This window comes from Ochotona princeps, chromosome 14, assembly GCF_030435755.1.
Source record: "Ochotona princeps isolate mOchPri1 chromosome 14, mOchPri1.hap1, whole genome shotgun sequence".
NCBI lineage: Eukaryota > Metazoa > Chordata > Mammalia > Lagomorpha > Ochotonidae > Ochotona > Ochotona princeps.
Genome location: NC_080845.1, coordinates 58,360,247 through 58,384,626, shown reverse-complemented (window position 1 = coordinate 58,384,626; position 24,380 = coordinate 58,360,247). Strand labels below are relative to the sequence as shown.

The following is a 24,380-nucleotide window of genomic DNA, read 5'->3' as shown; positions in this document are numbered from 1 at the left end:
AGCTCAGCCTGTTTTCAAACCCAGTGCACATGAGTATTGTTGCATTCCATGGCCTTGCCTGGCTTGCACTATTACCAACCCCAGTCCTCAAGCAAACCAGCTAGTATGGCAGTCCCACAAGAGTGAGCTCACATATCCCCCACAGAATCTGCTCCCAGATCTGGTTCTCTCATGTTCTAGTTAGTGTCATGGCCCAGTTCAACATGGTCTACCACCTGTCCTGACACTTACTGATGGATACTGTGGTCGAGCCCTGCCAGGCAGGCTACCTCAGTCCTAGCTTTCGTGTATGCCAGTAGGTGGTGGTCAATATCAACCAGCCCAGCTCAGGTTTCCCACATGAGCAGGTGTATTGGTTTAACCCCATAAGGTCCTCTGGTATCCTTGCCTCAAACCACTCGATCTCAGCCCCCTGACTTATGTGCAAGTGCAGTAGCCTGGTTGGTGGAAGTCCCTCTTCACCTGTGACACTCTCAGCAGTCCTTCCTTTCACCCCACAACCCCTTCTTTGAGCAATCCACAGACCCATGCCCACGAGTGCACAGATCCCAAGCCAAGTCCTCCAGTGGTATGTCGTGCCACCCTGGGGCCTTGCCCACTCTCCCAGGGCCCATGTACACTCATGCATGGTACACTCATCCCTAGACCACTTCTACCGATGTGGTGACCTCTGCTCCCCTTCCCCTCCAATATCTTAGGAAAAAAAAATAATAATAATAAGAAGAGGCAACTATGCTGGCACACTGGCACAGTTAACACAAATTTGGGATTAACTAGGCCCAAGATGCCCACCAGCTACTGGCTGCTTTTCTCCCAGCAGTGTAACCTTTGCCTAGGTACAATGTAAACTAAGCAGCTGCCTACAGCTGGGGTTTGTCTTCTTAGAAAATGCCAAACTCTGTTCCTGAAGGTAACACGTGCCTGAACGCAGAGAGCATTTAGGGATGATTTTCAAGAAGTTCTTGCAAAACTCTCAGTGTGAAAAAAACTGTATATGGGCTTCAAATAATTTTGCACCAAGGTGAACTTATCTTCCCCCTCCATTTCCCATGAACTTTTAGAAGGACCTTTGTTTTAAGTGCTAAAAGCTGGGGTGGAATCCTATTTCATACTCTCTTTCTCATTTGATTTAGGGGTGGTATGAGGAGGACAGTGTTGTTTGAACCTTTGACCACTGGAAATGCAGAGGTGTGATGTCCCCAGGCTGGGAGCCATGGAGTCTCTTCTTAGTTCCCAGAGCTCGTGCATGCTTGTTTTTCATAGCAAATTATTTTGTAGTGGTTGTCCTTTCAATTAATATTCAGTTGTCTGTTTAATTTCTATTGCTGAGGAAAAAAATGAAATCATCACAGAGTGCCATATGTTGAATTTATATGTGTTGTGAACGCCATGACCCCAGGTGCAACTATAAGGCGATATTCTAAACCCTTAAAATCGGCAGGCAGACAAAACCAAGTCGAGCACTGCCCTCAAGTCTGCTGCCAGCCATTCAGAGTCCATGTTCCCCTCCAAGACCATCTCAAGATGCACGGGCTGCCTGCAGTAGCAGCTCCACGGAGGAGTGGATACTGGCACCCCACAACCCGATTTAAAGTAATCAAGTCCAGATGCTGTTGCCAAAAAGGCGGGTCTGCACCATTCACTGCCGTGACCTGGATCATATTTCAAAAGTGTCAAATCAAAGCTGCCCCACCAGAGGCTGATTTCTTAATGAATTCCGCATGCATTTCATCTCTTGGATGAAAAAGTGGGGTAACCGCTGGGGAGTAAAACTCAGACTTAAGAAAACAAAACCTAGCAGTGTAAGCCTTCACGAAAGCCACCCCCGTGCAGTTGGTCTCTCTCTGTTGAGTTATTTACTGCTCCATTAAGATGTTTTCATTGAAAAAGCCACGTCTGAGAGTCATCATAATATTTACAGAGGAAGGGGAGTGTGAGCTCAAGGAAATTCAATGGATGTCTCAACATTGAAGTTTTGAGAAAATCCTGAAGTTCCGTCCTATTAATCCAGGGCTGTTAAGAGTGAAATTTAAATGTTTTGTCAGTTCTATGTTTCAAATACTGGCGTTGCTTATGGGAGAAGATTCTGGCAAAGGGGGTGTTTTCCAGGCCCAACTCAAATCTCAGTATGGAGACCAAGTTGCAACCGTCATTTCTGGGGGGAAGAAAAAAGAAGAGGGCAGCTGTTGTGGTGCCGTGAGTTAAGCAACTGCTTGGAACACCTTCTGTGTTGGAGTGCTAGTGTCCAAGCCCCAGCTACTCTGCTCATCTCCCCTGACTTCCTGCTAATGCAGTGGCAGTAGTGGATCACAGCTCAACTCCTGGAGTTTCTGTCACCCATGTGGAAGACCTGGATTTCCTGGTCCTGGCTTTGGCTGTTGCAAGCAAGTGGGGGAGTGAACAGAACGATGGACAATTGATCCCTCTCTCCCTTTTGAATAAATAAAACTTATCTAACAAAAGAAATAAAGACTGATTGATCCCCAAGGTGACTGGATAAAGAGTTCTCTGAATATGAGAGACAGGCCGATGGAGAGATGGATGGCTGTAGACAGTAGTATCAGCTTTTGGAAAATAATCTCTCATGCTTAGATCACCAGTCCAAGTGATTTTTTTTTTCAGAAATATTCATTCCTAAAGGCCTGAGGGATACTTGCCCAAGAATTCATGGATAAACTTTAGAAATGTTGAAACTGAAGCATGAAAACACGGTTGGTTCATTCAACAAATAATTCTAGAATGTCCGTGGCGCAACAAGGCCCAGCAACAATTCTTGCCATTGTAGAATTTGAGTGATTTATTCCCATTTACACCTGCAAACGCTTGTATGGCACTTGTAATTCCAGAACAAGGAAACCTGGACTCACTTTTATCTCCTCCTTTCCTCTTACAGTAATTAAGTACCTGGCAGGAATTCAGCAGACGACGCTAAAGTGATTGAGTGCTGGAAAGAAGGTAAAAACGTCAGGACTTCAGGAAAGACCACCTGGGAACTTCCTTGGATTAGGTTTTTTAAAAATCTCTGCTATGACCCTGGGCTGAGAGGCCTCCAGTAGGCACAGATAAACAATTAAACAGAGACGGGAAGTGCAACAGGATGTGGGCAGTCCTCACCCCTACTTCACAACCCCAGGGCAAGTACGCGGCCTGATCTGCTTTTAAAATCCTAGTGGGCTGAGTAACTTCTGAGTAATGGGCAGGTGCCGGGAAAGCCTAGCATTTCCCTGCCCTACAACCAGAGACACAAGATGACGCGGGCCCCAGTGTCTCCACAGCTTCCCAGTTCCCATCGCAGAAAGTGAGCTGACCACTCCAGGTGGCCGGGGAAGCAACTCTCACTCCTCCGGCAGCAATTCACGGACTGAGAGAAAGTCCCCAAAATGCTAGAATAATGACACAGACAAAAACAGAATTGCAGTGCTCTGAAAAACAAATGTCATTGAAAGCACAACCTGTAAAAGCAGACCGGAACCTGCCAGAGTACACGTCTGCCAACAGACTAAAGTGACATTAGGGCTCTCTTAGGATATAACCCACGGGGTTGTGATACCACAAAAGTGCAGTCAACACAGCAGCAGCCAGCACAATCACACATTTTTAAAATTTTAAAGTATTTTTTTTAAAAGATTCATTTATTTTTATTGGAAATGCAGATTTACAGAGAGGAGAAGGAAGAGACAAAAGATCTTCCATCTGCTGGTTCACTCCCCAACTGGCCACTACTGCCAGAGCTGAAACAATCCGAAGCCAGGAGCCAGGAGCTTCTTCTGGTTCTCCCAGGCAGGTTCAGGGTCCCAAGGCTTTGGGCCATCCTCGACTGCTTTCCCAGGCTACAGGCAGGGAGCTGGATGGGAAGTGGAGCTACCGGGATTAGAACCGGCGCCCATATGGGATCCCAGGCGTGCAAGGTGAGGACTTTAACCACTAAGTTACTGTGTCAGGCCTGAAAATCATTTTTAATGAAAAAAATAAAAGCCGATTCCAATACTGTGATTATTTGGCAAGGATTTTGAAATGATCTCAAAAAGAATACTCCAGCAAGCAATTATAAATTCTCTTGGAGCAAAAAATAGATACTCCTAACAAAGAGATAGACATCACACTGAAGAAACAGAAAAAAATTTAGGGTTGAAAAACATGATAATTGAAATAAAAAAAAACCCACAGTGGAAAAACCCAATACTAGAGCAGAGATGATGAGGGATAAGAGCTATGAACTTGAAGACACAGTAGTAGAATTATTTAATGCGAGAAACAGATATAGACAAGGAAGCAATGAACAGAGCCTCAGGCGTGTGTGAGAGCGATAGCCAGCTAAGTATCTAGATTTTAGCATTCACGTTATCAGAATCCCACCAGGAAAACAGAACCAGGGTAAGGTGGCAGCCTGACATCCTCCAAGAACAGTGACTGACAAGTCCCCAAATCTGGTAAGAGACAAAGGTCTGCAGAAAGAAAAAACTGAGTGAAATCTAAATAATATAAACTAAAAGAACCCATACAAAGATACTTCATAATCAAGTGCTCTGACGAACTGAAAACACAAAACCCAAAATTTCTAAACACAGCTAGAGGGGCTGGTGTCGTAGTGCAGCTGACTGCGATGCTGACGTTCAAATCAGCGCTGGTGCAAATCCGCCTGCTTTACTGCTGACAAGTCCACACAAGACATGAGACATGTTACAGTCCTGAAAAGCTTCCCTGCACTTTCCAGAGCTCTTCAGGTCTCCTTGCAGCTCTGATTCACCATCGGGGGCCTTTCCTTCTAAGCTGAACAAATTCCTTCAGCGCAACAGCCCTGTGTTAAAAACTTGCTGTGAGCAGAAACCTGTTGGCTAACTCCAGCAGAAATCTTAAATCATTCTGTAAGCTCCTTAGTTGGCAATAACTCTTTGGTGAGTGATGTGACTGTGAAACTGAACATGGCTTTGTTTCAGTTCCTGTTGATGAAAATTGGCACGTGATGAATGGTCCAATCATTACACCCACCCATAACCGCTTATATGCAAGTTGCCTCCCCTCTTAACCATGGTTTCACTTTCTGTGGTTTCAGTTACTCGTGGTCAATTGCAATCCAAAAATGTTAAGTGGAAAATTCCAGATATAAACAACTTGCTTTAAATTGCACGTGGTTCTAACAGTGTAGAGAAATCGAGTCTCATCCTCACCATACACTGCCCCCCTTTGTGCACAGTATTCATTAGTCACTTAGTAGCCACCTCAGGTATCAGGGATCACTCATTGTGTTCAAGTAACCTTATCTCGTAGCCTCATGCTACATCACAATGTCTATTGTCATTCAGTTTCATCTCAAGCGGGCACTGTATCATGCCATATCCTAAGAGTATTAATTATTCTATTATTACTGTTAATGCTTCACTGTACCTAATTTACAAATTACACATTATAAGTGTGTATAGGAACACCATAGTATACATCAGGTTTTGGATTATGTGTGCTTGGAAGTGCTGGAATGTAATCTCAACGTCGAGGGAGGACTAAGTTTCTTCTAAGGCATGCCTGCTTGCAGTGTTTTCCTAGCAATGGTTATTTTCCATTTTCATTTTCAAAGGATTAGTTTGCTGGCTCTAGAATTATTGGTTGACAGGGTCTTTCTTTCAGCACTTCAGCTATCTTTGTCCATGGCATTTGGCTTCTGCTAAGTCTGATTTAAAAAGTCATTGTTAGTTACATGGATCACATATACAGCCGCTTTGCTGTTTCCACGATTTTTCTTTCAATATTTTAACCACAATATTAAAGATCAAATTTGGCAAGTTTTTGGCCAGTCTGTTCAAAGCTATCCCCGGTGGTTCTTCCTCTGCTGTCACTGATGTGTCGTCGTGTCTGACACTTCCCTGTAGGGTGGATGAACTTTTCAGACTGGCTATTTGCTATTGATCCGTTGCTAAGTTCCCCAGTTCAACGCTGCATTCCCCGAGTGAATTTTTCTTTTAAGTTACTTTTCAACTTCTGAATTTTGGCATGACTTTTAAATAGTTGCTATCTGGTTGAAATTATTTGCTGTTGTTAGACTTTTAATGTCACTGAAGGTGTCCTACAGTTGCAGACACATTTATAACAGCTGTATTGGAATTTTTGTCTGCCAAATTCAGTTATCTGGTGATAATGGAGATAGCCTCCATTAACTTGCTTACTCCCTCCCCCCACCACAACAGGACTTGCAGTTGTTCATTTTTGAGTCTTGCAATATAAAAAACTCAATTCATTTTTTCTATCACTACCTGTGAAATTCCAAGTTCTGTTCCACAGTATGTAGGTACATATTGATAAACTATACATACATACATACACACTACATAGGCAAAATCCACTGCCTTGCAATCTTGTTATTCATGTCATCTGTAGTCCTAAGCACTTTTTGCTCACTCAACCTTGCTCAGACTGAAAGTTCAAAGCTCCGTCTGTGTTCTACCTTCCTTCGAGTGTGCTATGGTTGCTTTGGGAAGGCATGTTGCTGTGATCTTTAGAGCTTTCTAACGGTCCCTGTTTACGTCCTTTAGCACATGTTAACACCTACTGACTTGGATGGCACCTCGTGTGACGTTGGTCACTTTCTTCCTCCCATTCTAATCATTCACTGAGCGTCTCCTGTACCTTACGTAGCGCAGTTTCGCTTCTGTGAACCACGCTGAAAGCTTTTCATTAGGACATGAAGTGTGTGTATATTTACAAGTGAGATTAAAATGTTTGAGTTCAATTCATGCTTCTTTGTTGCCTTTGGGTTATTTCCTCTGGCTGTGGTCTTATTTTGCTTCTCCTGGCTGGTTTGCATTTGTTATCTTTGCAACAAAACCTTGTTAGGTCCTGAGCCCTGCTGTTGTTAACTTCCAGTGTTCTGACATCCTATACTCCACGCAGTGGGCTTATTCTGCACCTCTTCTCCCACGCTGTCTCTAGCAGAATAGGTAAGATTTCAACTTCTCTTCCTGTATTTTAGTCTCATATCTAATTATTTTCATGCCCCAACAGTCCCTTTGATGAAATTTTGTTACTTCTTGATTAGATTCTAGGTGGATTCCTAAGGAAAGGGGCTCATGAATACAGACAGTATAGAGTTTTTAATGTAATTTGCTTTTCTGCAATCTTCTGTTTGAAAGATAGCCTGGAGGATATAAATTCCTTTACTGATGTTTTCCTTTTGAATCCCTGAAAAACACTGTTTTCTTGGTATGTTGCTCTAGAGACAAGTTATGTTCTCTGTGCACCGCCACCTGGGTCACTCTCTGAAAGTATTCTCTGAGCAGTAATATAGATGTCACAATATAGGTGTCAAGTATGGGTATTCTGATTTGGTGTCTTTTGGAAGGACACATGGAAATACTCACATGCAGGTGGCCACCACTTTTCCGGACATCTTCATCTTCTGGGACTAAAGTTTTCTAACCAGAAGAGAAGATGGCATCAGGACCTTGCCGATTACTCCTGGTCTTACGGGTCTTACGATGCACTTTTGGCACACACATTACTCTGATACTGCAGCTCATCTGACCACTGACAGCACATTAGAGGTATTTTCTTTCAGTGGCAAATAAAATAGGGTACAATCAGAGCAAGCTCTGAGTTTGATGAAATGTTGTTACTTTTTGTGTTCCAACTTACACTAAAGCTCCCCTTTTGTAGAGCTGGAATCTCGCTCTAGACAGTAAAAAGGGAGCAGCCATGAGGGTCCCTGCTCCCCAAGGGCAAAGGTGTTGAGTGGAAATGAGTTACACACTTCTCACTCCCAACTTGACCTTTTAGCCCATCACCGACAGCATTCAGAGTCCTGTCACTCTTTTCAAGACAGAAATGTGTCTGTACATCCGATATGAAAAGTCCTCAGCATTCTGTCTCACTTGGATCTAAATACTATTTTCTAACAATTTTGGGGTGTCTGTTTGTATTATTACTGGACTGTGGACACTGCACATTTCTTTTTTTTTTTTTTTAGATTTTTTATTATTATTGGAAAGCCGGATATACAGAGAGGAGGAGAGACAGACAGGAAGATCTTCCATCCGATGTTTCACTCCCCAAGTGAGCCGCAACGGGCCGGTGCGCACCAATCCGATGCTGGGAACCTGGAACCTCTTCCGGGTCTCCCATGTGGGTGCAGGGTCCCAAAGCTTTGGGCCGTCCTCAACTGCTTTCCCAGGCCACAAGCAGGGAGCTGGATGGGAAGTGGAGCTGCCGGGATTAGAACCGGCGCCCATATGGGATCCCGGGGCTTGCAAGACGAGGACTTTAGCCGCTAGGCCACGCCGCTGGGCCCGACACTGCACATTTCTAATAGTACTTACCTAAAGTTAAATAAAGCGGGCTGCTTCCCAGAAACTTCTCATACTTTTAGAGGTAGCAATTAACATCCAGAAACTATCTTAAGAAGTATTAAAGTAAAAACTTATCTGTTTACAAAAGCACACAATGCTTATCAATAGCTTATCAATGCTTATCAATAGCAACCCAGGAAATTTCAGATAATATACAATTCTTTGGTTGAATATCAAGAAAGGGATTTAAAAAAGTAGATGAGTTTCTGAAACAAAACCAAAATAATGCTGTCCTAGGTTTGCAAAACCGCTTAAACACTCTGCTGAAAATATGACATGTGCAAACAGATGGATCATCAGGAATGTAGGTTTATTTCATTAAAAAAACACACACAGATTCACATCCCTACAGTACTGGATCCTGTAAAGCAGCAGCAACCACAAGGCACGTATGTATGAAAGAACTCAAGCAGGATAGAAACAGAACATTAAAAAAACCGTGTTTCCTAAAAAGACGATGAAGACCTCTTGTGAATGTGAACTGATTATAAAAATGACTTTCCTTTTGCAATGTTATTCCTCTACCTTTAATAAGGGAAGGAATAATGTAATAGTTATGCAAAATTTTATAGTACATCTAGTGAATCTTTACACCACTGACTTGATTTTTTAGAGAAAAGGAACTAAAGCACAGCTTGAACATTTCACTCTTTCAGTGCCTTCACATCTTTTTTAGATTTCTGGAATTCATAAGCTGAAAAGGAAAGCAAAAAAACAAAAACAAAGCAAAAACCCTAAAACTTCTCACTTATTTTAGCTTACAAAAAGCCTACAGTTGTGGCTCCTGAGGCAAATTCTCTCTACATAAACATCCACGATACTGTAAGATAGCAAGGATATGATTTTTATTCTGGAATCAACATGATAACCCTCTCTTTAAACAGGTTAGAAGTCAACAGGTAAGTGCAAAGCTCAATCATATTAAAATAAGATTTGATTTAAATTATTGCTTATGTAGAACTATAATGAATATTCTCTGGATAGGGACGCTTACATTAGAAATGGTGTCACCTTAATATTTAGTGTATATAAAAATTCTAGGAATCAAATATAAGAAAAAGTCCACAGTAATCCCACAACAAAGTGCTCCTTTACAGAGTTTTGGCTTCACATGATGAAGACTGGAAAGGTGCTGGTCGGATCTCCAGCTGCACATTTTGTTGCGCACATGAAGCCTCTCCCAGCTTTGCCGCTGCGCACTCGTCTATGCCGGATGTTGGAGTCCGTACAAAATCACGACCAACAGAAGGAAGACAAATCGAAGCTCCAGTTTTAAACAATGACAAAAAGAACATAAAGTACAAGGATAATAAAGCTTTTAAATAGTACTAAATAGCACAATTTAAATATTTGTTATATGCTGTCATTAGCTGTCCTGTTTAAAAAAAAAAAATCAGTTCCTGGGTTTTTAGATTTTTTAAAAAATAATCAGTGTCTCTCTCCCGGGCTCATGTTTGGTCCATGTGCGCAACGGCCGGTGGTAATCCTGGTTAAGCCCTGGGCTCTCCTTAGGGCTGTCTCCGGGCGACGGGAGGTCTCTGCAAGTCCGGAAGTTCCTCTGCATGTTGCGTGGCAGGAGTCATTGGGGCTGGGCTCAGCTTAGAGCAAGACAGCCTGGGCCACCTCCTTGATGGTGGCTGCAGCTCTCTCCAGCTCTTCTTCTGTTTGTTCCACTGTCACCACGACCCTGATGCTGAGACAGTGAAAGGACACAGACAGCCATGAGGTGAGAGCACAGCCAGGTTAGCTGGCTGGGGCCACAGGAGCTCAGCCTGAGCACTAGTTCCCTCCCGTCGGCAGCCAACTGCCCGCTGCTGCAGCAGAGGTGAGCAGCTCTGCCGCGCCCTCTGTGCACTCCAAGCCCAACACATCTGCGCTGCGGCCCTACAGAAGCCGCTGGAAGCTTGGCCTCTGCCACTACACATTTCTCGTCAGAGGCACCCTCCTGTGTACCTCTATTCCTGAGGTCCTTCCAATAATCTATGGCTCCAAGTAGAATGGGCCACATGGCAGGAATAATCCTTGTCAAATTACTGGGTGCTTGGTTGTTACATTTGTGATTTTATCTCCTACACAGATAGTCTCTAACTCTTGGGGGCAAGAGAGAAATTCTCAAGCTTTCAGAAAGTAAAGCAAACAGTATCTTGACAGGCTGAGTTGGTTCCTTCACATCCTTTAACTGCATCCTTCATGTTTGGCTGTTCACTTCTGAAGCCACACTGCACTGGGCACGGAGTTCTTCCTACAAGCCAATGCAGCATCACATCTGAACCAGCACAATGAAGAATAAGGCCAGCCTTTTCAAGGTATCTCTGAGCTCCTGCCTGAACAGTGTCTCCCAGCCCCAGGTTGTGCCTGCTCTCCTTGGGGTGCTCCCACACTGCTCAGGTTATACCAGACCCTCTGGAAGCGTGTGCTCTGGGTGTCCAGGCAACTGTCAGCTCTGTACCAAGCAACTCTCATTATCACCTCATCTGCCAGAAGGCATGCTGTCCCAACAAACATATCCAGATAGACTCAATGATGGGTTACATCACTGACAAACTCGTGGGAAACTGAAAATATGGCAAGTTCAAAAGAGCAACAAACCCTTGACCTACTAAACATTCTCAGGTAGCCTCACCTACCCAATATGAGCTCAGAACATTTCTGTCAGCAGTTGGGCAAAATCACCTCACACAAAGCCTGTTACATCATATAATGTGGAACATCTCATGTAATTTACTAAACAGTGCACTGAAAGAAAGTGCTTCTCTCATCACCATTAAGTCAAAACATGAATGGAGCCGGCACGTGTCAGGAACCGCCTGTACTCGTCTCTCCAAGGCTGGGCTCAGGGGCTCCCTGCTCTGAGCAGCCTGAGCATGCTGCCGCTGACGCAGTCTGCGTGCCGAGCTGGCTGGCTGTGTGCAGGACACAGCCCAGGTTTGCTCCCCATCTCTCACTGCGAGTGTGCACTGCTGCCTCTAGAGCTCCCCAATCTTGCCTTGCCTGACTGCTGGATGAGGCGGCATGTGCCCATGGCCAGCAGAGGTGATGTGCCATCACATCTAGGCTGTCACCCCTTCCTTGTGGGCCTGTTCCTGGGGCAGAGGGTGTTGGCAAGGAGCATGCCTCCCTTGTGACGTGGTAGAGATAAGCTGACAGGATCCTCACTTGTTCCTGAGTTAACTGGAGGGCACACAGTAGGCCCTATGGAGCTGTACAGCTAAAAAGTGAAAATATTTAAGAATGAAAACAGGTGATGTACAGTTTTAGAGGACATTGTTCCTTACCCTGTGATAGCCTTCCAAAATTTTTTCAAACATTATTTTACAGTGTTTAAGGAAAAAAAAAAAGTAAAGTCCTATTTTAATGTGAACCAACCTTGGAGGAGGGAGGTACTTCTCTTCTTTGTCCAAGTAGCGTGCCTGAGTTAATGCGATACTTCTGTTCATGCACTGTAGGAAGACAAGGGAATATATTGGCAGCATGAAGTTCAGACTCCGAGGTAATTAAACCCGGGAGGTACACTGAAATCCCTCAATAGTTTTCACTGACTTTCCAGTTTCATCTTCTAGAAGACAAAACACAGCTGCGTAACGTCCAGCAGCAGCCACTCTCCACAGAACACCCTGTAGTGACAGGCATTCCTCAGAGTCCCACCATTCTGAGATATGGCTGGCACTGCTTGGGCTGCATTTACTATGTACTTACTTGACTGAGGGGCAGAGACATCTTTCCCACCTGTTCACCTCTCAAATGACCAACGCAGTTGGCACTGGGCAGGCCGAGCTCCTCGCACTCTCCCCGCTGCGTGCCAGGGTGTGTCAGCAGCAGCAGGAGTCAGAGCCAGAGCTGGCCATGGTAACACTAACCTAGGTCGAACCCCTGCTCCGAGGCCGCACTTTTAAACAGCTGCTACCATTTCAGACAGAACAGGGTGAGAACACGGAGAGACAGCATGACCACAGGCCTCCTGCTCAGGCTGGGGCTGGACATCAGACACACTGGCAGTGTTACTTTGGAGAGAAACTGCTGCCTGTGTGCGATGCACAGCAACAATGACCTACATGCGTTACACCTGCTCCTAGGGTCTGAGACTGAAACATTTCCGCCTCTTCTCCTTGACAGTCAGCCTTTATTTTATTTTAAATTAGAACATTTTCTAACAAAACACAATTAAAAAAAAAGCACAAACACCAGACCAAGGTAATAGGTTGTGGAAATTTCTTTTCAGGGTGATGAAAATATCTTGCAATTAATGATGACTGTATAACCTTGTGAACACACTAAAAACCCTTGAGCACTTCCCAAGAAGCTCATTTTATGGTGTATGACTTGTATCTTAAAAAGCAAACTGAGCAAGAGGCAGGACAAAGAGAACAGTCGCTCTAAGCAGCTGGCAGCAAGGCTTCTGCCTGTAACAGGGCCACGCTGGCCCCGGCTGACCCTCCACTCGGGAAGCGTGAGTACTTCCTCAGAACATTTGGCTGGGCTTCATGTTCGGCCCTGCCTGGCTAGGAGACAGCATAAACCATAGCTCAATCTGCCGAAAGCGTCCTTTTCAGCAATTTAACATAAACTTGAAAAAGACCTCTCCATTGTACAAAGCTTAAACAAGACAAAACAGTACCAAAATTATTTTTTCCTCCTTTAACTATTGAGAAGGAAAACAGGGAAGTGGGATAAAATAACTTAAAGACTTTTAAGATGGTTGTGCCAATGCTGTGAGCCAAGGTGCCACCTGCAACACTGGCATTCTCTATCAGAATGCCAATTCAAATCCTGGCTGCTCTGTTTCCAATCCACCTCCCTGCTGATGTACCTGGAAGGTTGCAGCAGAAGGCCCAAGTGCTTGGACCCTTGCCACACACGTGAGAGAGTCGAGGGAACTCTGGAGCCCTAGCTTTAGCTTGGACTCATCCTTGGCTGTTGAAGTCATTTGGCAACTGAATCACTGAGTGGAAGCTTGTGCTCTCTCCCTTTCAAGTAAATCAAGCTTAAATTTTGCTAAGCTGGAATCTGTGACTACACAAATTAATGGTGAGATCTGTTTTCTTTCTATAAACACAAAATGAATGTTTACAGAATGCTTTGTCCCTGCACTGACCCCACTCTGCACCCCTTCCTCCTGACCTTCTTGATGGCTCCTGATGGCCAGCACTTAACTGGAGCCCAAAGGGGGGCTCTGGGATCTTAGTGCCCTTCAAGGATGTGTGCATGTGTGGGTGCTTACTGGTCTCTCTGCAACAAAGCAGGTTCCCTACTCTCTAACAAGACAACACAATTGGATTTCACACTGTGCCTGTGTGACATGAAGCACACACAGACCTGGCCTGAGGGAATCTGAGGGGGAATGGAGTGATCTTGAGGAATCCAGCACAGACCAGGTACTGCAGCCCATAGATGCTCACCGGGCCACACTGCCAGTCGTGGTTATGTCATTAACCAATTTACTAGTCCACTCTGTTTCCCTTAGAACCTTCATCACAATGATGTTGTATTTACTTCTGTGACTATGTACACTTATGCAACATGAGAATAAAAGCTTTGAGGCGGTTCAGGGAGCAGAAGCAAGCTCGGTCCCTTTAAGGGAGGCCTGTTATCTTCCTGAGTGCAGACTTGTGCTTGGAAACAGCAGTGATATCTCACTGCAAGTCTGACAGTTCCTTATCTGACTCTCCCCTTACGACGACTCTCAGGTTCTGGGTTTGTTTCCACTGTTGGTTTTTTGATGACTGACTCTACAAGGCCACCAACTACATGCAGCTCTCATTGAGCCACTGTTCCGGTGTCGGTGGCTCAGATCCTGCAGGACAGAGGGAGGCTAAGCCAGGATGCACAGAGTTCACCTTCACACCCAGTCTGTATTCTGAGCTGCCATGTGACAGGAAGTGCTAAGGACAGAAACGGGCAAGTTTCTGACACGTTTTGTTCCATAATGAAGTCATAATTAGTAGGAAAATGGCTTCCCAAAGACAAAGAATTCTAAATAAATCTCTCAAATTAGGCACACTGCACAAAGATCTTTCTCCCTTTCTGATAAGGAGCGTCATGATTCCTGAACCATTTCTGAGAATGCTGGGGATCCCCCACCTTGGCCTGCAGTCCAGGAGAACCAGCTATTCCCACTGCTTTCCTGTCCTGTCCTGTCCTGTCCCGTATGCTCCATAGCCTGGCCTTGGATACAGAGAGGGAGTTTCCTGGAAGGTTAGTTATTTACAGTAGAAGCCAAGTGTACTTACTACAATGCGGCATTGGGTGCAGCAATTTCAGTGGGAGATGAAAAGTGACCCAAAGCCTGTCCTTTTAGGGCACTGTGAACGTGGCCGAGTAGAGCTAGGTACCTCAAGGGACCCTGAGTATCAGGGCACAGCTCAGTCACACCACATCAGACAGGTATTTGGCAGAGTGGCTCAGACACCTGAGTTCCACACTGGACTATCTGGTTTCAAGTCCTGGCTCTCACTCTGGATTCCAGCTTTCTGCTAATGCAGACCCTGTGGTGCAGTGGTGACAGCGGACATGCTTGAGTTCTTCCCACACACCTGGGAGGCCAGTATGGAGCCTCCTAGTGATTAGCACTGGCCCAAGCTAACTGTGGCCGTTGTGGGCATATGGGAGAGTGCAGCAGCAGATGGGAGTTTTGGCTGGTGGCATCCCAAACAAACATCTGAAAATCTGCTTGCGGTGAGGGTGGAAGTCAACAGTAACATTGGCCCGAGTCACCAATACTTACCTGAGTCACAATTTCCTGAAGCAGCTTAACATCCTTCTCTCGCGACCCAGTGCTCTCTTCCAGATGCAGGTGAAATGCTGGAGAGAAGGGCTCCCCCATGACTTTTAATCCGGAAATGCTGGGGAAGGAAGCACACACATGTCCATGAACTATTTTAGGCCCAAAAAGAACTCACACCGAGCTCACTTTAAACCTGCACTGTCAAGGCTCACTGAAATGATGAACCAGCACCCATATGGGATCCTGGCACTTGAAGGGGGAGGATTAGTCAACATTGCGCCAGACCCCATCTTCTTTCTTTAAATGTAATACATGTTAGGATCTCTCTCAAAAGCAGGCTGCAAGTCAGATCTGAATCACTGAATCCCAGCATCTGGAACATGGAGCAATCTTCTAGATTAATTCTTTCACCAATGTAGAAACCATGCAACACAGTTTCAAAATCCATATCCTATGTGAATTGTGAAGTGTTAAACCGCACACCAAGAAGTATTGTTTTCGTTTAAGTCATGTATTCTCTGAGGAGAACTTAAAAAATTGCTTTTCAAATAGCATTTCACATGAATCCAATAGCCTAATTTTCCTACTACCTACAAGCCACCGCAGCTCCATCTGGCTTGGGCTTTGATCAAATAGGCTCATCTCACGTGCTGCATGGGGCAGGCTGTTGGGAAAGCAAATAAAATGTCTTAGGTTTCGTTGCCTACATGTGGAATGTCAGAGGTGCTTAATATCAAACGGACACAGGACTGTAGCTTGAATTCGGAAACTTAGAGGCTAAACTTCAAAGCTTATTACATACTGACTGAAGAAAAACTGCCAAACACATCAATTTATCCTTACGGGTAAATAAATACTGAGCACTGGGTTAGGTCCCGGGGACAGAGAAGTCAACCACGCAACCAGGGCGGTGCTGTGTATTCATGGTTCCAGGGGACAGACAGGAACTACCAAGTATGCTTGCTGAAATCTGGGCCACGTTCAAATCTCTGCTATCAAGTCTAACTGGCACAAGCTGCGGACTCCCTCTCCCCTATTTCAGAGACGAAAGAAGATCATTCACTGATTATAGGAAATTCTGAAAACTTTCTTTTCTTACAAGTGCCTCTGCAATGTTAATCTTTACTATATTTACTGCAAAATAAGGAATAAAATCATTACAGAATGACTGTCAATACAATGAATGCAATGTAATGCAATGAAGAGTATACGAAAAGAAAGAACAAAAAAAGAGAAAACCTACAAAACCACATAAAACCAAAGTTGAAAGAAAAAGCAAAATGGAGAACTAATACATACAGAAGAGAGATCATCACAGACTATCTCCTATCCAAAGGCACATCTAGGCAGCCTTACGAAGGGCTGCCCAACTTCAGGCAACATTCAAAGCAGAGAGACGAAAGGACCAAATCATTTGCTCAAGTTATGCTAACACTGATTCCCACATTACTGAAAAGTGGTAGAGGGACCAGCTCTGTGGTGCATGGTTTAAGCCACCGCTTGTGATACCAACATCTCACATCACAGTGCTGGTTACAGTCCAAGCTGCTCTGTTTCTGATCCAGCTCCCTGTTAATTTGTCTGGGAAAGCACTGAATGACAGTCCAATTACATGAAAGAGCAGGTGGAGTTCTGGGCTCCTGGCTGGTTAGAATTAAACCTGGCCACTGCGGCCATTTAGAGAGAATCAGCACATGGAAGATCTCTCTTATCTCTTCCTGCCAGTCTGCCTTTCAAATACATTAAAAACAAATAAATAAATAAAACAAAACAAATACATTTTAAAAAGTTTAAAAAGGGGAATATAAGGAAACGTTTAAATCCATTTAAATTATAAAACATCAAAATGCGGTGGTTGGGTGGTGCTGTGATTAATACGCCATTTGGGACACACCACATCCCCTGTTGGATGCCTGGGTTTAAGTCCTGGCTCTGCACCCTTTGCAGCTTCCGACTATTGTGTACCCTGGGAAGCAAGAAGGATGGCTCCAGTCCTTGAGCTTCTTGGCCCCTACGTGGGAGAGCTGGAATGAATCCCAGATTCCTGGCTTCAGCCCTGGATGCCATGGGCATCTGGGGAGTGAGCAGCAGATAGAAGACCTAGGTCTCTGACTTCCAAATAAACAAAAATAAATTTAAAAATTAAGGTCAATTATCAGCTAAATAAATCTAAGTTTAAAAAATAGAATCAAATAATCTGGAGAGTAAAGACATTAGGCATTAGAAAAATCAATGTGATTCAGTCATGAGACAAACTTTAAAGTTCAAGACCTATCTGATTTTAAAAGCAGGGTCTCCAAAAAAATTCAGTAAAAGCCATGCATCAAAAGCCTACACATAGTTTTTTTACGTAATGAAAAAATATTCCTTACTGGGAATTATAAAGAGAACATTATTTGCTACTACTGATCAATCCAGTACTACAGATACAGGCCAATGTAATAATAACAAAGGAATGGGCTTGGCGGCGTGGCCTAGTGGCTAAGGTCCTTGCCTTGATCCCATATGGCCGCTGGTTCTAATCCCGGCAGCTCCACTTCCTCTCTGTCTCTCCTCCTCTCAGTATATCTGACTTTGTAATAAAAATAAAATAAATCATAAAAAAAAAAAAGGAACTAAGATGTATATGAACTAGGAAGCAAAGACAAAAAGCTATTATTTCAGATCACAGAATTTCTATGTACAATTTCATACCTGAACAAACCAAATTATGGAAATTAACAACTTAGAAAGTCTGCTCAATAGAATGCAGTTTGGAGAAAATCGGTATTATAAACAGCAATAATCCTGGGGCTGGCGCCATGGCATATTCTAAGTGTCTATCTGCCAAGCACCAGCATCTGATATGGGCATGATCCATGTCCTGGTTGCTCCTTCTGATCCAGTTCCTACTGGATGGGAAAGTAGTAGAGGATGGCTCAAGCTGTTGGGTCTCTGTACCCATGCAGGAGACCCAGAAGCAGCCCCTGGCTCCTGGCTTCAGACAGGCGCAGTTTTGGTTGTTGTAGCCATTTGGGGAGCGAACCAGCAGACAGAAAATCTCTGTCTCTCCTTTTCTCTGCAACATAGCCCTTCAAATACAAATGAATATTTTTTCTTATAAAGACAGTAATAACCAAGAAGAAAAAGGAAGGAAAGCTAACAGCAATAAAATCAAAAGGATATCTAGAAACTCCCTCATGGAACAAGGACATTGTGGGATAAATTTAAACTCTGCAAGAATACACAAAATACACGAAAGAAGGTTCAAACAGCACAGTCATGTTCACGGACGGCAATTCCCTCCACATTAATCGAAAAGTCTGATGCAATTCCAATGCAAATTTTAGCGAGAATTTTGGGGGAACTGTACTCTAAAGCTCATACAGTAGTAGAATCAGATACAGCAATAAAAACACAGTCTGAAGACTGACCAAATACACTAATGAAAATACTTAGCTCAATCAGATACAAATGTGAAACTGGGGCACGACAGACACTCCGACCGAGCAGCAGAAGAAAGGGAGTGGAATTTGGATGCTATTCAAAACAAACAAGGCATCATGTTCTTGACCCATTTCTTCCTCCAGTCACGATACTGTTTCTTGGTTCCTATTCCACAGCCAAACTCCTCCAAATAGTTATCAAAGCTGTGTTCAACTCTTCTGAGCTTCTCTTGAGCCTACTTCTTCTTTTTTTTTTTTTTTTAAAGATTTACTTATTTATTTCATTGGGAAGTGAGATTTATACAAAGAAGCAGAGACATAGAGAGAGATCTTCCATCTGCTGGTTCACTCTCCAAGTGGCCACAACAGCCAGAACTTAGCCAATCCAAAGCCAGAAGCCAGGAGCCTCCTCTGGGTCACCCATGCGGGTACAGGATCCCAAGGCTTTGGACCATTCTCCATTGCTTTCCCAGGCCACAAGCAGGAAGCTGGATGGGAAGTGCGGCAGCCAGGTTTAGAACTGGCGCTCATATGGGATCCTGGTGTATGCAAGGCAAGGATTTTAGCCACAAAGCTATTGCGCTAGTAGGCCCGAGTCTACTTCTATCAGGTTTTTTGCTCCTTGACAGGCTCATTAACTCACAGAAACACCTATCTTACGAAACCCAATCCCTTGTCTGACTCAGAAGGCAGCCACATGCCACAAGCTGACCCTCTATGTAAACTTTCTTAGTGGACTCCAGGATCACAGACTCTTTAGTCCGTTTCTTCCTTATGGGCCATTTCTTCTCCTGAGCTGATTTTGATGTCTTCACACTGAAATGCTATAATCAGCAAAAGACTCAAAAAATTTATTTCTAGCTCAAAGCTTTCACCACCTAGTCAACTGCTGCTTTCCTGATATCTGACACACTGATACCTTACAGACATGTCAAGCTTAACATACCCAACTCCTAACTTCTCCAATGTGTGCTGCCTCTACAGGTGCACCTCCCTCTTACTAGCAACTGTATCTAGTCCCTCAAAACAGTTTGGCATATCAATATTTCACAAACTAACGTGCCTAGAACCAACCTCTATCATAAATCATGCAGAACTTGTCTATCAGACAGACACACCCAGAGCTTCAATTGTCCCCGGCTGTACCTCACTGTAACAGCTGTGATGTGCTCAGCGACCGACTCTCCCTTTAGCCAAGTCTCTAGTTTCTGCATTTGGAAAGAGAGCTAGGACTTTCACAACTGAGAAAGGCAAAAGGAAATACCTTGGGCCATATGAGAAAATCAGCCTGAAGATATCACCAACCTAACTCTTTTCTTCAACTCCAGAGGATGCTTAAAGAACTACCTCTCTGCATTCTTTTTTTTTTTTTAAAGAAACACTTAGAAGTTTCACTTCAGTTTTCCCTATTTCCTTTCCTTGTCATAATTTAAAATAAAATTCACTTAAGGCAATGATAATTTGCCTTGATATCTATGTACTAATACATAACTACATCCTTTCTTCTGCATACATGTGAGGAGATGCTCAAAGTTTAACCTGGTTGAGCCCGGTGCAGTGGCCTAGCAGCTAAAGTCCTCGCCTTGAATGTGCTGGGATCCCATATGGGCACCGGTTCTAACCCCAGCAGCTCCACTTCCCATCCAGCTCCCTGCTAGTGGCCTGGGAAAGCAGTCAAGGACAGCCCAATGCTTTGGGATCCTGCACCTGTGTGGGAGACCTGGAAAGAAGTTCCTGGCTCCTGGCTTCGGATTGGCGCAGCAGCCACTGCGGTCACTTGGGAAGTGAATCATCAAACGGAAGACCTTACTCTCTGTTTCTCTTCCTCTCTGTATATCTGACTTAACAATAAAAAAAAAAAAGTCTAACCTGGCTAACGTTGGCAGTAAGATGATGGGTTGCTTTGTATCTCCTATATGGTAATACGTTATGAAGAATTTGATTAATTTCTAGAATGATTCTTTAGAAGAAACAAAATGGCTGCTCTAGTTTTACATAAATAAATTAACATTTGTGAAGTTTTTGGATTCTTAGTTGCAAATTCAGTCAAAGTAAGCCAAGTCTATTTAAAGTTCCCAATAGTTGTTTGAGGGTGCTACAGATAAAACTTACATTGACTAAAAGTTCCCACTGATCGACATACATGAAACTTACCCTTGTAATGCTTTATGAATTTTTTGGCACTTTTCCTTCAAAACTGCAAAAATACCTGGATGAAGAAAAACATTTGACAGTGTATTTGGAACATTTGATAGCACTGATTCAAAAATATTTTTAAAGGTTCAGTTCAAATTCATCAATATGAACTGCAGCCAATCCTTGCACAGCCTCACAAGGCAGCAAGAGAACACGCTCACTGGCACCAGCTGCGCTCTGCCCTCGCTGCCACCTCACTGTCAGCACAAGCTGGGATTATGCCTTCCGAGCATAAAAGTGGCTTACATTCTTACTGAGATTCCATAGATAAAACGGCTAAAAATCAAAGGGCACGAATCTATTATTCCTGGTCCTAAACAATTTGGTTAATAACAGAAAAAAAAAAACATACTGAAAGAATTTTTTGATCTTTTCTTGATATTTTCCTTTCATTCACAGGGGGCAACTGCAGCAAGCAGGAACGCGAGGCCACACTGAGTGTGCAAGCATTCCTACAGCTGCTTCTCTCAATACTGGGTAAAGCCTGCCTCTCCCTGTGTTACGTTCTGTTCTACGCTGGCAGAGCTGCAGCAGCCAAACACCATGTGACATTTTTAGCTGACTTTTATTTCTTGAGCACTAAGCAAGTTCTTTGTGAGCAGGGCTGTTTTGCCTTTAGTACCAAACGATGATTAGTTAGATGGATAACAAGGCAGTGCACTTCAGTTAACTTCTGAAACAACTACACACTCAGCAACAACTGGCTTATTGACAGATCAAGAACCAGCCAGGAGCTCCTCCTCTGACGGGCTGCTGTGCTTGACCTCAGCTCTGACCCACGTCCCTGCGGCATAGACAGCTTCCTCACTGTCACTCTGCCTGTGAATGCCAGACAACAGAGTTCAGAGCCAGAGTTTTGTGTGGCACTTTTCTCTGGGTCATTCCTCCAAAAGCAAACCTGGAACACGGTCCATGTCCCTGGCAATTTCTCTGACTTCCTGGGCTTATGAGGGTTTTACCTGGGTTCTCTTCCATGATGTTGAGGGCTTCGATGGCGGCAGCAGCCAGCAGGGGAGGTAACGAAGCTGAAAAGCAGTACCCCTGGCCAGAGAGTCGCTGAGAACAAAATAACAAATCAAAAACATACACACATATTGGTAAATATTCCAAAATTACTGATTTCCTCTACACTAACTACTTAAACAGTATGTGCATAGGATGAGAAAGTAAAACCCAGCCACCAAACACACAGGGTCAAAATTGTGGGTGTAGTGGGTAAAGCCGCAGCCTGCAGCACCGGCATCCTATATGGGTGCCAGCTCGTTTCCTGGCTGCCCTTCTTCTAACACAGCTCCTAGAAAAGCAGTGGAAGATTGCTTAGGTACTTGGGCCCCAGGCCCGTGAGTGTCCCAGATGGAGCTCCTGGCTTCTGGCTTTGGCCAGGCCAGCCCTGGCCACTGTGGCCATTTGGGGACTGAATCAGTGGATGCCAGGTCTGACTCTCCCTGCCTCTTCTTCTGTGTAAATACCTTCAAATAAAACAAATAAATCTTAAAAGACAAAAAAGACTGTTAAAGACGTAATTCCTAAATGTTTATATTATAGACAAAAACAGTGTGATAAATTCAGAGCAGAATATTTTGAAGTTTTGGGCCCGGTGGCGTGGCCTAGCGGCTGAAGTCCTCGCCTTGAACGCCACAGGATCCCATATGGCACCGGTTCTAATCCCGGCAGCTCCACTTCCCATTCAGCTCCCTGCTTTTGAGGACGGCCCAAAGCTTTGGGACCCTGCACCCGCATGGGAGACCAGGAAGAAGTTCCTGGTTCCTGGCTTCGGATTGGCACAGCACCGGCTGTTGCGGTCACTTTGGGAGTGACTCATTGGACGGAAGATCTTCCTCTCTGTGTCTCCTCCTCTCTGTATATCTGACTTTGTAATAAAAATAAATAAAATCTTAAAAAAAAAAAAAAGAATATTTTGAAGTTTCACCTGGTGCAGTTTTGTTTTTGTTTTAAAGAGCCTAACTGTGGAGCCAGAGGATAAGCTTCTGCTTGTGATGTTGGCATCACATTTCAGAGGACCAGTTTGGGTCCCAACTGCTCGGTTTCTGATCCAGATCCTCGCTAATGAGCTTGGAAGAATAGCAAATGACGGCCCAAGTACTTGGACCCTGCCTCCCATGTGGGAAAGCCAGATGGAGTTCCAGGTTCCCAGCTTCGGCCCGGCCCAGCTCTATCTACCGTCGTCATCTGGAGTGAACTAACAGATGGGAGAGCTCTCTCTCTTTCCCTTTCTCATGTGTCACTCTGCCTTTCAAATAAGTAATACATTTTACCAGAGGGAAAGAGAGCCCACCTGGTGGTCAATCACGAAGGACCTGCCACAGCAGAACCCTCCCACAGAAGCCAATGCGTTCTCCATATTGGCACTGATCAGGTCAATATCATCAATCTGCCAGGAAAGCAAAGAGAGTGAGTTACTCCACAATTAAAAGGGCCACAATGGCAATGTCAAACTTGGAGGAAATCTTCAACATTGACCATGTCTGTCAACATTCGGACTGAACGAGATAGCCTAGGTGAGGACACAGGACGTATCACAGGAGTCTACGGGGTAACAGCTGTGGCTTCACGCCACCTCTGAGAACGTGGCACCTTGCATACTTTATGCCATTTCATCATGCACTGACACTGTACTCACAGTGTAAAAGGTAATCAAAGATGACATAAAATGTCAGAGTTCTATCAAAAGATTATTTCCTTCCTAAAATAACAGCATGCTTTCACGCTTGGAAGCACTCGAGATAAATAGAAATAAATTTATCTAAGTTTTAAGTACTTGACTCCTATATTCAATTTACCTTTTATTGTTTGAAAAATCCCAACATCTTTGCAACAGAATTTCCAACCAAACTGGAACAAACGGACCAGTCCAAGTGTTCCACTACAATGCCTCTGTTAGGAAACAGGCTCTTGCCCCTAATTCTAGCTTCCCATAATGGGAGACAGTGGTGATGGTTTCAGTTACTGGCTTCCTGACACCACACAGGAGAGCTGGCCTGAGTTCCCACTTAGCTTCAGTCCCAGATGGTGGTCCCTGTGGTGATTGAGGGAGCGAGCATCCTTTGTCTGCATCTCTCAAATAAACAGAAACATCTTAAACCCTCAGAATCACCAAGGCGGGTAATAATTACAGATATCTGAAAACAGATCTATCATATGACTTGTCACCGACTCCTGAGAATTTATCCTAACAAAATGAAATCAGTATTACCAGAGTTACCAGTAATCCCATGTTTATACCAGTGCAATTCCCAATAGCTAGGAAATGGAATCAACCCAGATGCCCATCAACAGGTGAGTGTAAAAAGAAAATGGGGTACATATACATTGTAGAATACTACTTTGCCACAAAAAAGAACAAAGTCTTGCCTTTTGGAACTAAATGGATGTAACTGGAAAATAACATGCTTTGTGAAATTAGCCAGTCCTTACAAAAGGAAAAAATCATGTTTTCCCTAATCTGTGATCACTGAGCACGAACAATGTCACCTTAGGTATAAGAGTGACACTGTAGGAACGGATTATTGTGTGGAGCTTGTTTATACTCCTGAGGAATAGTTTTTTTTTTATGTTAATCATTTTCTATTATTATTATTATTCTTACATATGTTGGAACCTCACATAATTTTGATAAATAATTCTTACAAAATTATGCAAAAAGTACAAGAATGTCTGGTAAACAATCTGTATTTTCCAAAAAGA

General features: G+C 43.9%; 1 protein-coding gene across 1 annotated transcript in view; it reads right to left on the bottom strand.

Annotated features, from left to right (window-relative positions):
• Nucleotides 1-8,622: 8,622 nt before the first annotated feature.
• SPTLC1 (serine palmitoyltransferase long chain base subunit 1) overlaps nt 8,623-24,380 on the bottom strand; it is a 48,168-nt gene continuing 32,410 nt past the window's right edge. Inside the window, exons 10-15 of the mRNA XM_058672800.1 lie at nt 22,972-23,067; nt 21,635-21,731; nt 20,634-20,688; nt 15,055-15,172; nt 11,700-11,773; nt 8,623-10,026 (exon numbers count right to left, since the gene is read on the bottom strand). Coding sequence (XP_058528783.1) covers nt 9,933-10,026; nt 11,700-11,773; nt 15,055-15,172; nt 20,634-20,688; nt 21,635-21,731; nt 22,972-23,067 — 534 coding nt within the window. The 3' untranslated portion in view covers nt 8,623-9,932. The remainder of the gene's footprint in view (nt 10,027-11,699; nt 11,774-15,054; nt 15,173-20,633; nt 20,689-21,634; nt 21,732-22,971; nt 23,068-24,380) is intronic.